General features: G+C 50.2%; 1 protein-coding gene across 1 annotated transcript in view; it reads left to right on the forward strand.

Annotated features, from left to right (window-relative positions):
- The first annotated feature begins 401 nt into the window (after nt 1-401).
- Nucleotides 402-14,736, forward strand: part of LOC135386132 (uncharacterized) — a 305,833-nt gene continuing 291,498 nt past the window's right edge. Inside the window, exon 1 of the mRNA XM_064615884.1 lies at nt 402-697. Coding sequence (XP_064471954.1) covers nt 568-697 — 130 coding nt within the window. The 5' untranslated portion in view covers nt 402-567. The remainder of the gene's footprint in view (nt 698-14,736) is intronic.

Genomic DNA, 14,736 nt, shown 5'->3' on the forward strand with positions numbered 1-14,736 from the left:
TTTTTCGCGCCCGGAAATCACGGGCTCCGGAACACGCCTAGTGTTTCGACCACGTGGCTCCCACAGCTTTTCGCGTTCTTTTCCAGATAAGACATGAAAACGATGCTATTATGACATACTATATACCTACTGAGAAAGCACCGATAGTTGATGATCGTGGATACGCTGCACGGTGTTCTTCAATCAACGGTCACACCAGAAGATAAACCGAGCCCGATAAGATAAGGAAATTTCCAGACAGTGCTAAACTCTGTCATACTGCCGCGCGCCAACAAAAGCCTTTTGAGAGAAGAAGGCTGCGTTCAACTTAGCCTCTGAAGCGTGCCCCGAGGCGGCGTCCTCCTCTGTCCCACGCAGGCGCAATGGCATGATCCCGAGGTTCATTTAACTCCAGGCGCGTGGGGAGCGCGCGGGTGTTCGCAACATTTGCCACGAGCATCTCTTACGGCGTGTGCTGCTGATCCTTGTGTTGTGCGTGCGTATCATCAGTGTGGCGACGTCGGGTTGCTATCGTTGCAGTGGCCGCGCTCGCAAGGCGCTGAGCGCGGCATGGCGTGGCCCTGAGGCATGCGGCTAAGCGGTGGACCCACGGCGACCCTCGTGCTCGCCGTCGCCCTCGCACATACGTCGTGGGCCACGCGATCCGCTGAAGGCGGGGGAGACTCCACCAATTGGCTCTCAGGGACCCGTAGGGACGGTGAGTGTTTCGGGATACATCTTCCCTGTTCAGAGCGTGTCCAGCCGCACAGCCGGTGCGTTTTCTCGACAGTTTTTATAACTTGCCGATATCGAATGTTACGTCGCACAAAATAACTAATATTCGTTGGTGGACCTCTTTGGAGTGACCGTAAGGGTTCATCAGTTCACGTACCGGACGACGGACATACGTTGTGTTCTTGCCCAACGATACGTTTTGTCTAGGAACTTAAAATCCTAAAGCGCCAACCAACTTTAATTATGTGTCTGTGTGAACTTTCGCTACTACTCACATTGGATGCCCATATCCTCGTGCAAAAAAACGTCTTCACGTATCACATTTTGTTACGTTCGGGGCACTGAAAGTCTTTTTTTCGCGTAGCATGGATCATTTGTTTGAGCACGGATTTATCCTTTGTGTGCGTTAAGATGGAATACTGACAGCCTCCTAGTACTAAGATGCGCAACGCAGTCCGAATTGCATAGCGCGTTTTCTGGCTATAGATTATTTATGATACGCCCTCAATGATTACTTAGTATATTCGCCGTATTTCACAAGGAGACCAACTTACGCGTAGATGTTGGCTTCGCTGTCTTCTTGCAGCGCAATGTAGCTTGCCGGTCCGGGTTCAGTGTAGAAACGAACCAATGAAACGCGACCAGTGTATGCACACCCAAGCCAGTGCAAGCTTTTCTGCACTTCAACTACCAGTGGAATTCGCCCTTAGTGGTCATTCCAATTTCTGATCCAGTGTGCGGCACGTTGATTCGCATTATCCCTCTTTCTACACTGCGCTAATCAGATTGAATGTTAATCACTTGAATGAAAATGCACATCCAGGGCAATTATACATCTCGAAAGTATAAAAAAAAGGGAGAGCGACATGAATAATGCTCTCTATAGTAACGGTGTCCCTAATCTGATTATCATATTCCTGCCTGTTCATCAGCCCTGTTTCACACTTATGAGTCACTTTTTTTCATCCCGCTGTGGCGAACAGTGTTAATCACGAAAACTTTCTACAAAACTGATGCAATAACTACTGTGGCGTCGGAAGCAAAAGCAATCGTCCTTTAGTCTGTCAAAGGCGCATTCATTGCTTTCTGTGATCGAGCATGTCCAATTGATTAGTGATGAACGAGATTCCCCGGCGATTTTCCTCGGCCTTTCGCTGACAAGTCTGTGATCGAATGGCTTGCCTGGGCAATCCAATTCACCGCTTCTGCTGACGCAATGTCCTAAGGAACTCGTAACCGTCTCGCACGGTGTAATTCCATTTCCTGGTGACCGCCAGGGCAGGAGACATTTGCCGCCGCGACAGGTCCAGTGAAACAGGAGCGCAGACTAAGTATTCGCGGTACTAGCGAGTTTTAGTTACATCAGAAAGTGTTCGCGATAACAGTTCCGAAAACATGATAGGCCAATCGCCCAGTTTCTTTGAAGTCGGTGACATTACATTGCTAAGCTTAGATTTGATAAGTTCCTCTATCTATCGTTTTCGTAGAGTCCTTCCGTACGCTCTCGCCTTTGCGTGCGTAAGAGATAGCGTCTGTGGTTCCGCTCATGCGCAAAACATAGAAAGCTTCGCGCATTGCGCAGAACCACCACGCTATCGCTTACATTCGCAAAGGCGATAGCGTTCGATGCACCAAAACTCTTTCTTATCTCTTCTTCCCATCTCTTAATTCCTTCTCAAACCCGCCGATGCAGATTGATGCAGATTTTTTGCGTTCCCAGGAGAAGGGCGAAATTACATCGTTTTCTTTTTGATAAGGAAACGAGCAAGCAATAGCTCTACCACACCTTCATGACAGAATTCGCTTATCGTGGGGGCAGTGTACCGTCACTATCTTTTATCGTAACAACCCTCCCTCAGCTGCACAGCACCCCTACAGGTCTGAAAAAGGTGCGGCTGATGAAGGGTCGTTACGATAAAAGCTAGTGACGATGCACTGCCCCCACGATAAGCGAATTCTGTCATGAAGGTGTGGTAGAGCTGTTGCTTGCGCGTTTGCTGCAAGACGATAACGCTACATGTAATCGCTAACCGCCTAACTAACGGGGAAAAAAAAGTACAGTAGCTATCTGCAGCGCAGGTTTTACAGGAAGGAACGCGCGCAGTTTGCAGACGCATTACCTGTTCCATGTGCACAGATAGAAAGATTGAGGCTGCTTTTCTTTTTTTATCGCAGTACAGCAGCTAGCTCATTAAATCTAATGATTTCGCACACACCGGGCGATCCCATATTTCCTTTTTTTGGCACGAAACGAAGCTCTCGTTTCCCCTGCAGGCGAGGTTACCCAGCCATTTAGGCTGATGGCTCCCTAATTATACGCTCAGGTGCCCCATCCAAAATGCTGCCGCGGTGCATTCCCACTTTTTCTGCTATGTAGCTCCTCGGAAAATCTGCGCACTACACACGGTTGTTTCGTTTCAATAGGGGCACGTTCTTTCTGTGTTTTTTTTTTATATCGGTAACTATACTGATATAAAGTTTTATGAAAGCGGGATGACGATAAAAAGTTGACACTATTCATCTGTGACACTAACAATGAAACGATTTTTCGATGGGACTATGAAACGATTTTAGTTCTGCGGTGCTCTGGAAGATTCACAGAGCACATCCTTCTTCATTGCTCGCACTGCAAACCTTTCCCATCCACACTTTCAGTGTCACTAAATCACCTGTACTCTCGCCTCCTCTCTCTTTGAAAACTGCCTGCATGGCCACTCGCTGTATAAGGCGGCTCAATATTCCATTTCACCGCATTACCGCCAGCAATGGGTTGGGGTATCGCCCTTGGCGATGAAAATTCCCACTCGTCGCCACTTAAAGGGGTACTAAAATGTCCACGCAAGTTCACTTCAAATTACGTTGCTATGTTAATTTAGTACTTCTTGTAATTCGAAACATTGAGTCCTTTACGAAGCTACAATGAGAATTATATCGGAGTATTTCTTGCCTCGGCATTAAGCAGTGAACGTCGCTTCAGCGCGTGCATCGTTGCTTTTAGTCCATGCTGCGCGTGCTACGCCATGGAGCAGGTCCGACGAAAAACATAGTGCGACTTACGAAGCTGACTGGTGTCGCTGTCTGAACGACGTGATTATAATTGCTGTCGCGAGAACATTTGCGATTATTGTTTTGGGCTACAATTCGCTAAATTGGTATTGAAAAATGCTGCAATGTGCGCCATTGCGCGCATGTAGAAAACGCTACGACCGGACCCGTTCCCAAATCCACACGCACGAGATAGGCATGCGCGCGCTTCTCCTGCCATCTGATTGGATGCCGCCACTCTCTGACTCTTTGCGTCTTGGGGTTCCATTGGTTCGCGCACAAAGGCGGCTCTGTTTTCTGTTCCGTTTTTCTTCTAAACGGTAGCGCTGTGTGGACGAATTTTGCTTGCATTATACGAATTGAAACACGGACTTTCATTTGAGGACAAGTTGTTTTTGCATTCTAGTGACCCTTTAAATAAAGTTCTGTTTATCCGACCACGAAACATGTGTCGTTCGATTTGAGCATGCCGTTGCATCTTCCGATGTGTTTGCCGTGCTAGCCTCGTACTCGCACTTAGACCCGTTGGGTGGTGCACGATTCCACGCGATTTCAATTCTCCCCTCTCGATTCCCCCGGCACAAAATAACCCGCCCATTTTTTGCGCTCCGAATATATTCCCGTCCTGTTTTCCCCGCATTTTTCCTTGTTTTATAAAGAGCATATCAGGTTCGGGTTAGATTTATAAGCGCTGGCAGGCGAAAGGAAGTAGCCTGCGGAAGGGATATATACATTTGAGTTAGGTTAGTACTGCATTCGGCCGTCTCTTGTAGGCGCGAGGAAGTGGTAGGTTAGGATTAGGTTAGTACAGGTCCCGACAAAAGTTTACGGAACACGCGAGCGGCGTATTTTTTCCTCGGGACGACACCCTAGCGGCAAGCGGGAGCTGGCGAAATCAGGCCAGTTCACAGCCTCAGAGGGGTGGACGACTGCGGTTTTAGCGACACACAGCGGTAGTTTCGGTATGATTACTGTTGTATGTGCCCGCAAAGTGAGTTGGATTTAACTGTTGTGCTCGTCAACAACTCGTGACTAACGTCAGTTGTTTATCAATCAATCAATTATCAATGTCAGCGTCAATTGGTTATCAGCTCGTCACGCGTCGCCCATAATAAAGCAACTGATCACAAGCTATCTTTCTTTCTCTTGTCTACATATCACAGCTTTCCAATAAAAGTAATACACCGTAAAGTATTGCCACCATGATTCATCCTTGTTATCACGATGATTGCGGCGAGCTCCCTGTCTCAACAATAGTTGAATCACGTGTTGTTGGCGAGCACAACAGTAAAATCCAACTCACTTCGCGGGCACCAGCGGCGGGCACATACAACAGTAATCATACCGAAACTACAGCTGTGTGTCGCTAAAAGCGCAGTCGTCCACCCCTCTGAGGCAGTGAACTGACCTGATTTCGCCAGCTTCCGCTTGCCGCTAGGGTGTCGTACCGAGGAGAAAATACACCGCTCGCGTGTTCCGTAAACTTTTGTCGGGACCTGTACAACTGCCAACTGATGCGGGGGCGAAGAAGCAGTCTTTGTAGGGAAAGGACTGCGAAAAAACGCAGTAGGGTTAGCACTTGCTTACCACTTTCAGCTTTTCTTTTTCGTTTTCGTTTTTTTTTTATCGGCGTCTTCTTTTCTTCTTTTGTCTTGTGCTGCGGCTCATCCACTACTTACGCGAAAGAACCACATGTTGCTCCTTGTCCTCTCCCGGTTACATTTTAACCTTCGCGGAAAGTGTCGCGTGGCAATCTGCGCGGGGAAATCAGTGCTGGAGAATTTGACGCACGAGAAAAACGGTGCGGATGAAATGAGACGGGTAACTTCAGATCGGGTGAACCTTGCTACACCCGACCCAGTTTCTTCTAAGGAAACATAACCGACGATAAACCCTGCCATTTTGCCGTTGAACATTTTCGTTGGAACGCGCTCGTCCTTGTGACAGTTTTCTTTGATGACGTTGTGCACAAAGGCGATCCCAAAAGAGCCTCGATTTGCCCCGTCCGCCCGGAGGCCGCTATGCGCAGCACGAATATGCGGGCTCCCAAAAGTCGATGGCGCTCCGGAACCTCCCGGAGAAAGTATTGCTGGTAAAGAGCACAAAAAAAAGGGGGGAGATAAATAGTCCGTGCCGTGTAGTGACAAAAAATAAAATGAAAACGCTGAAAGGCACACAGGCGCCTATTTGTGAGACGCCTTCACTATTATATGACGACGAGGCGTCAGCTATGAAATGCCGTGATCGTGTGGGTCAAAATTTAACGCGTTTGAAGATCGCAATACTCAACCGAGTTGGTAGAATTGTTAAGCTGTGAAAGCGCAATTCAGTGTTCGACTTTTATTAATTTCTGGACGGGACAGTGGCAATGTTGCCGCCTGAGCGCGTTTAGTGAACTTTACTGTTCATAGTCTGTGAATAATATAGTCTATGATGGAACGTCGTATGAAGATTATCGTCCTTCAAAGTTCTACATAGCCAGTTTAATCGAATGCCAGCTTTTTAAACTGTTTCTATGACGTGAGAATCCCAGCTCACATCCCCAGTGAAAAATACTCGTAGATATTTGTGAATGGGGACTCGGTCCGTGGCAGTATTAGTAAGATTGTAGTCAAAAATGAGTCGTGAACGCTTTATGCTTATAGCCATGACAACACGATTATCCTCGTTGCTTTTCATTGGCCAGAGGTTGCACCAATCAAAAACCAGGTTTAAAGAAGATTGTAAATGTTCCTCCTCTTTTGACGGACTTTCCTGGTACAGTACGCAGTCATTACCTTTGGCGGAGATATGGTCGGCTATGTCATATATATATAGATATATATATAGAGAGAGGAAACAAGCCATTAAAAATAAGAAAAAAGACGCTAGATGTGTTTGAAATTCAAACTTACAGATTAAGATGGCTTCTATAGCTGCACGTAGAAAAACAGATACTCATTGAACGATGCGACAGCACCAGAGGACACGTGTTTCGCCGTGTTTGCGGCTCGTCAGCCCTGGGTAGCTGCGCATCGTGCGATATATATATATATTACATGAAGAGTAAAGGCACCAGAACTGAGCCTTGCGGGATTCTTGAAGTGACTGCCCTCTGTAAAAAATTCCGTAATATTACTTTGTAACTCTGTTGTCGGCATATGTGCCGTACGTATTACAACAACAAAAAAATCGTTTGGAGTGCACACTGCACAGCTCCCGTAAGCGAAAAGAATGACAACAACAACAACAACAACAACATAGATGAATGGATGATGATGATGTGGGATGTTTCCCTGCGTTGAGTGCAGGACCCTACCCCATTCCAAAAAGGTTCACATGAAAGGATGACGAGGGAAGGAAATCCCTACAGTTCGTGAAGGAGGCCGGTGGCCCTCAGAAAGGAAAGAAGAGCGCCAAGTGCACGGCACTGGTGTCCAGGGTTACTCCATGGGCCGAGAACTTTGCAGATGTTGAATGGCCTCTGATCCAGCATTTCAAGTTGAGATTTAAAGGCCCGTCGCTCGCGTACGTACTGGCTGCAGTCTTCGAGAATGTGTCGGATTGTTGCCGGTAAACCACAAGTTGTACACAGCGCCGTGTTGCTGTGGCCCAGCCTATACCGGAGTGCAGGGGTGAATGCGACGCTAAGTCGTAAACGACGCACTAGAGACGTAAAGAGGCGAGGGAAACCGCTTGGCATGTCAAATGAAAGCGTTGGGTCAACAGCATACAGAAGCGACCACCGGGTGATGTCATGACACCATTCCTGATGGGCCCAGGGCGACGTCAAAGCGGACAAGAGGGAGCGCCTATCTCCATTCGAAAGTATGATGGAGACTGCTGAGCGGCGATGGTGAGCTGCAGCAGCTGCCCGATCCGCTACCTCATTGCCTCTTATTCCAATATGGCTAGGGACCCATTGGAGGGTGAGCCGGTGGCCCCTGTCTTCTAAAACCTTGAGTGTCGTTAGGATGTTCACTACCACCGGAGCCAAGGAGCCACGGATGCCCATGCTGTCTATGCACTGCAGCGCTGCCCGCGAATCTGTGTAGACCACCCAGAGGCGGGGGTGGTAATCCAAAATAGACCTTAGGAATAGCAGGATGGCATACAACTCCGCAGAGGTGGCCGAGGTGCGGTGCGATAGGCGGAACCCACGTGAAATTGACTCGTCTGGGATTACAAATGCCGCAGATGAGCCGCCGGTTGTGGAGGAACCGTCCGTATATACAGCGGTTTGGTTTCCGTATGCAGCGTCCATCCACTCCAGTGTAGCCTGCTTGAGGACTGGAGCAGGGGTTTGGCTCTTCGGCCCCTTGATCCCCGGGATGTGAGACAAGATGGATGGTCTCGGCAGTGTCCATGGCGCTACTGAAGAAGCGGATGGGGCCACAGTGAAGGCAGGTATATGGTCCGTTAGTTCTTGCGCACACTGCGCGATTTTGCTGCGGTGTCGCTTACGAAGCTTCTGTACCAGCGGGTGACGGCGATGGTGAGCGCGCAATCGCAAGTAGTGGCGGAACGTTTCTCTCTTGCGGAGGACGCCAATTGGGAGTTCCCTGGCCTCGGCTACCACCATCCTCGTCTCAGCGCAACGCGGAACGCCAAGACAGGTCCGCAAGCTGCGCGCCAAGACGCAACGGAGCTTGTGTTCGGACGTCCGTGATAGTCCGTGCAACACAGGAAGGCTATAGACTACTGAGCCGCGAACAAGCGCTTTGTGGAGTGCAAGAAGGTCCCGCTCAGTACATCCCCAGCGCAAGCCGGCAAAGTGACGTATCACATTTCCCCAACGTTGCGCCTTTGAAGAGAGATAGTCAATGTGTCTTGCCCACGACAGGTTGCGGTCCAACACAACACCGAGGAACCTGTGGTGCCTGACCTGCCTTAACGGGGACCCCCCGATGTGTACTTGGAACCGGCGCATCTCTTTCCGGGTAAACGGAAGGGTAGCACTTTTCTCAGTGGAGATGTCCATCCCTGCGTTCAGGAAGTAGGCATGTATGGCATCAAGTGAGCTCTGGAGCGGACGCTGAATTGCAGGGCGGGACTTGCCAACAGTCCAGACGCAAATATCATCAGCATAGATGGACAGATGCACCCTCCGAGGAAGGCACTCCTTGAGGCCCATCAAGACAATGTTGAATAACAGGGGGCTAAGGACACTTCCCTGAGGAACTCCCTGTGGCACAGTGATCTTTTCCGTGTCCCCCTCGCCTGTAGTGACGAAAATCTTCCGTTGACGGAGGAAGTCGGAGAGCCACGTCAATGCCCTATGAGGCACCTGGGCCTGCAACAACCCATGAATAACACAGGGATGGCTTACGGAATCGTACGCCCGTTTGATGTCCAGGAAGACAGCCATCGCTATTTTCCTTCGCGCCTTCGCTTCTTCGACCGAAGAGACTAAATCGAGCACCGAATCCATAGAGTTACGGTGTCTGCGGAAACCCGCCATTTCCTGAGGAAAAACAGGTCTTCGCTCCAGCCACCACTCGAGCCTGTGCAGTATCATACGTTCAAGGACCTTGCCTAAGCAGCTGGTGAGGCTCACGGGTCGGAAAGACGCCAGATCGGAGGGTTGTTTCCCCGGTTTCAGGATGGGGACTACCCGTGCCTCCTTCCACGCGGCAGGGACCTGCCCATCCCTCCATGACTTGTTGTAAACCTCTAAGAGCGCCAAAAGGGATGCGTCATCCAAATTGCGGAGCGCCACGTAGGTGACTTTGTCTGGACCGGGCGACGACTTCTTGTGGGAGAGTGCCAGCGCAGCCTTGACCTCGGCAAACGTGAGGTCTGCGTCCATGTCAGGGTCAGACACTGACGGGGCTTGACTAATAGCATGCTGCAGCTCCAATGCGTGGCTCCGAAAGGCTGCACATTTCGCTGCGTCGGACTGTGCTGCCAGAATTTTGCAGAAGTCGTGGGCAACTTCCTTCTCAGGTCTAGATACTGAGAGTGCCAGAGATCTGAGGGGATTCCTCGCGGGAGGAGCTTCGCGGAGACTCCGCGCAATCCGCCAGACCTTCGCAGGGCTTGAAAACGGAGTCAGAGACGCGCAAAACTGACGCCATCTTTTTTTGTCAACAGCCTGCAATGCTTTCTGTACCGACGCATTCGCACGACGCGCGGCTTGTGCATCTGCAAGTTGGCCGGATCGCCGAGCCTTCCGCTGTGCCCGTCTTCGAATGGCACGCAAACGCTCCACCTCCGGATCCGTACCTGCGTGGCCAGCGCTGATCTTTGCAGTCGTGGTGGCAGACGTCAGAGAGTTCACAACATGGCCGGTAAATTCGCCTGCGGTCATTCCCACGCGCACGTCCTTTTTGCACCGTTCACGAAAGGACTGCCAATTTGTTAGCCGTACGGTTCTGCGGCCTACCCCGGATGCGTACTTGGAGCAGGACACCAATATAGGAACGTGGTCACTACCTCTTCCGCCCAGGTCTGTGGACCACGTCAGGTACGGAAAAACGTCCCTCGAACACAGCGAAATGTCTAATACGTCTGTTGAGTAGTCCCGACGGAGGAATGTTGGAGACCCGTCATTTAGGACACAAAGATCCAGGTCTTCAATGATGTCGCACCACAGGGACCCCTTGCTGTCTCGCCTGCGACTCCCCCACAAGGGGTGATGAGCGTTGATATCCCCAACAACAAGGAAGGGATCACCCGCCCCTGCCAGAGCTAGTCTTAGGTCATGGGCTGTCGTCTGGACTGACGGCGGCACGTACACGCTGAGAACAGTCAGCGAGAATTTCCCAAGAAGAATCTTGCAGTGGACGCAGTCGAACGGAAACTGTCTCGCCGTGTGCACTTGCGTCACAGCCAAGTCTTGTCGCACACATAGCACCGTCCTCCAAGATGACATCCCCTGCTGACCAAAGACGGTATATCCACTAAGTCGGAAGTCTGGCTTCACGTATGCCTCACAGATGGCCAAAATGGGAGTCCGGTACTTCAATAAAAACAACTTGAGGTCTGGCAACTTCGTACGCAGACCACGCGCATTCCACTGGAGAATAGTAGCTCGCTTATACAGATGGTCCATGACCCGCGGTCAGAAACTTTTCCGCAGCGAGCAAGGCCTGGACCTCCTGGAGTCCAGCGGCGTCCGGGTACGCCGCTAAGATGGCCTTGAGGACGGCCAGAATCAGAGGGACCAGCACAGCTGCCGTGGCATCACCGCTCACTTGTCGCTCAGACTGCCTCGGGCGCGGAGGGAGTGGTGTGCTTGCATGTGCACCAAGTTGTGGAACCGCAGCGGCCCTCTTGACGACATCCGTATAGGTCTGGCGCAAGGGAGGCGAAGACGTCAGGGGGTGCTGGGCATCCAGGCTAATCGGTGGCTCTCTCATCGGCACTCTTGTGTGCTTTGGAGCCCGCTGAGTCCGATGTGGAGGCGGCGCACGCTGGGGGGGCGACACCACGTTGGTGGAGTGCCGATTACGAAGATCGCCGGTACTGCTGACCACCGGGCCCACAATGGTGGGGAGTACCTCCATATGGAACCGTTGTATCGCTGACCGCTTGCGCGGACACAGAGAGTGGGAAGCCGCATGCGGACCTCCACAGTTGGAGCATCTTGGTTGCCGCCGCGCAGTGCACTCCTTGATGGAGTGCGGTCCCGAGCAAATCTTGCACCGTGTGGGCCAACGACAGTTGCGCGAGAGATGCCCGAAACGCTGGCAGTTATAACATTGGGTTGGACCCTCCACATACTCGTGAACATCGTGTGTGCAGAAACCCAAGTGCACCTTCTCATGGAGCCTCAGGGTGGGCTTGAACGTGAGGATGACGCTACGAAGAGGGATGAAGCTGTCCGTACCGTCTTCATGATAGACGTGACGAACTTGGCGGCGTGCCGCTATGACGCCTTCTTGCGCCAGGTATGAAACAAGATCACTGTTGTCATAGTCAAGTGGTACGTCATTGATTTTTCCCATGTTATTCACGTATGATGACGGGATTGAAGCGGAAACAGCCATACCCGCCACGACTTCAAGCGCCAAAAGGTTGGAAACCGCTCCTTGAGATTTGACGAAGACGCACAAGCTGCCATCCTTGCTAATGCGATGGTGAGAAATTGACTCCTGCGCCGCAGCGCATATGTCCCGAGCCACAACATTGGGGTTGACCTTCCAGAAGGAACGGGTGACATCGATGGGTTTGAAGAGCACGGGAATTCCTTTCGGACGATTCTTTCTATATGTCACCAGTGTGAAGCGGTCCGCTGCGCCATCATCTTCAACATCTTCAGGGCCCCTATTGGGGTCGTACGTCACCGTAGCTTGCGACCAGTCACAGTGCGGCGACGGAGGGGGAGCAGGTCCACTTGCCTCCGACATGTGAAAGTCCACAGGAGCTTCATCAGTAACTCGGCGGCCCACAGGTGACCTACTCCTGTCTCGCCAGGACGAGGGAGGCTCGGGTTGTGGGGCGGGAAGGCTCGCCGGCCTCGCCGTAGCACCCGGGGTCTCATCCCCGCCTTTCATAGGCAGACAGGAAGGCCCCCGGACGTACAACTTGGTCCAAATGGAGCAGTAGTCCAAAGGGAGCAGTAGCAGAGCTGGGTTATGAAAGAAATAGGTTCACGAACTAAGCCTAGTCTGGGCGGGAGCTGTAGGAATAAGCGTCCGTGCCGAGCGAGACTCGCGCAGACAACCCAAAAGAATGACACAATAAAGGTACATTAAACTGGGAAAGCCCAGTCCGTTTTTCTTTTCCGCGCAGTCACTTGCGCAGTAAAATTTTGGAAATATTTCTTACAGTGCAGGGAAGAAGCGTTACCCTCACAACTTACAAAGTGAAGACGATGAGAAAGATAAGAACGTAGGCACTTGTTGAGTTTGCTGTTTTTAAAAGTAGATTGGACTTTTGATCAGTTCATTACCTCGTCCTGGGTCGCATGTATGTGTGCGTGTGTGAGAAGACAGGTAGGAGAGGATGCGAAGAAAGTGAGTGTCCCGCGCGTTCGGTGAATGAGGCTTCTTAGTAGGGTTTGGCCATCCGAATTCGCGGATCCTCGAATTCTAGGCAGGGATTCGAGATTCGAGAATCCGAAACCCTGTGCCCAAAACGGCTAATCGAAGCTTTCAAATCCACTAACCACGTTTTTTGTCCTTTTCAAAACTGGCGCCTCTGGCGTCCGCCGGAAGGCTGATTTGTTTACATTCCTCTGGACTGAAAGAGTTCAGGCAGGAACTCTTGCATTACAAGTTTAAATGTAACGTGGTCGTGCTTTTGATTGTCTCTTAGTTTTATGGGAAGAATTCAGACTCGAGAGTTTGTGTACTTCCTGTAATCGATGAACACCATGTTAAATAATTTACATTTAAGACTAAGTATATGGGTATGTTTTCTGCTGAAAGTGAACTATTATTTAAGTTGTTTTTCGTTAAACAAATATATCAAATTCTGTTTCAGGACACTTTTCAGTGGAAGTGTTCCTTCCCCTGGCTTTTAAAACTATTTTTTTATGAAATGATTCTTAAGATTCGGAATTCGCAAGTTTCGTGAATTCGCAGAACCTTCCTTGGATTCGGATTCCGATTCGGATTCCTGAAGTTGTGGATTCGTCCCATCTCTACTTATTCGTAGGTCGTCGGTAAGCCGTTGCCAGCGTAGCGAAGTGGTTGGCGCACTCGATCGGCAATGGAGAGGTGCGTTTTTCGATTCCCGCCCCGATCTGACTTTGTCGACGGCTGACATATTTCAATCTTCCAGACTTCTACTTAGCCTTTCTTTGTGTGCTTACGAGAGCAGGGAATGTGACCCATCGCAACTAAGGTACACGGACAATGCGGTTCACAAAGGCACCTGCTAACTATCAATTCCTTTTTATATGTTGCATTCCAATGTTGCACAATTGCCTAGCGGCGTAAAGCACCGAATTATCCTTTGTACATGAGAGAACTGATGTTCAACATTTGCCGCTTGCGTCGATCCCTATCGTATGAATATGTGCATGAGTGTGCAAAAATGTAAGAGTGAAAGGAGGATGAGTGAGAGAGAGTGACTGGTTTGTCCCTTCAGATGACGCACCCTGGAAGTCGCTGAGAAGGCGTAGCTTAGCTCAATTGGTAGAGCCCTGGACCGGTAATCCAGAAGACGTGGGTTCGAGTCCTACAGCTGGCTAACCTTTTTAGTGACTTTCATCTTTCATCGTTTTATCCTTTGTACGTTGCGATTTCTCTCTCTCTCTATCTTCATTCCCTTATTTCACACAGTCGACCAAGTGCTCTGTGAAACTAAATTTTAATCCGGCACGAGAGGGCTAGATTTTTGATCTGGCGAGACAAGGATATCGAGCTTGCACAGTTTACAGATTGGTTAGACGTTAGTTTTTCCATAGCGCGTGGGGTATTGAAGGGAGGGCACGGTGTCTAACGTGACATAACTGTGGTGAACCGGGTAAGTTGGTACAGGTCAAACATTAATTAACTAGCATGATGAGGGCATGGAGGCCACGTTAAGTGGAGTGCATATGGAATTAGCGGTTGTGCGGGATTCTCGCAATAATGGCGAGGTGCAATGAATTCTAGCCTGGACGTAGGGAATGCGTCGTACGTGGCGGCATGGTAGCTATAGGGAAGGTTTAACAAGAAACCATGTCGTTGGTGGTGGCGATGGTAACAGCTTGCCGTCGTTGGCATCGTCACGACTGTAGCTGAACATGATGATTAGATGATGGTGACATGAAGATGAGGCCGTGAGGAAAGAACGTTCCGTGGTTTTTCCGTCTTCTGACTAGAAGCACAAGTCTACTGTGCCAACTTCTCTTTCAAGGAGTCGACAACGAACAGGATTTTGCAGAATAACGCAGGCGCGAGCGATACCGATAAGGTGCCGTGATTATTACTTATTTGCATGTTCAATTCGCGTGGAAAAGTCAACGGGAGTTATCGCGCTGCACTCATGCTCTTCGCCACACATTTTCTCTCTGTGTGCTATTGCACGCGCTAAGCACGAGGTAATGTTCGTTCTCTCTGTCTT

Source organism: Ornithodoros turicata, chromosome 2 (assembly GCF_037126465.1).
Source record: "Ornithodoros turicata isolate Travis chromosome 2, ASM3712646v1, whole genome shotgun sequence".
NCBI classification, from domain to species: Eukaryota; Metazoa; Arthropoda; class Arachnida; order Ixodida; family Argasidae; genus Ornithodoros; species Ornithodoros turicata.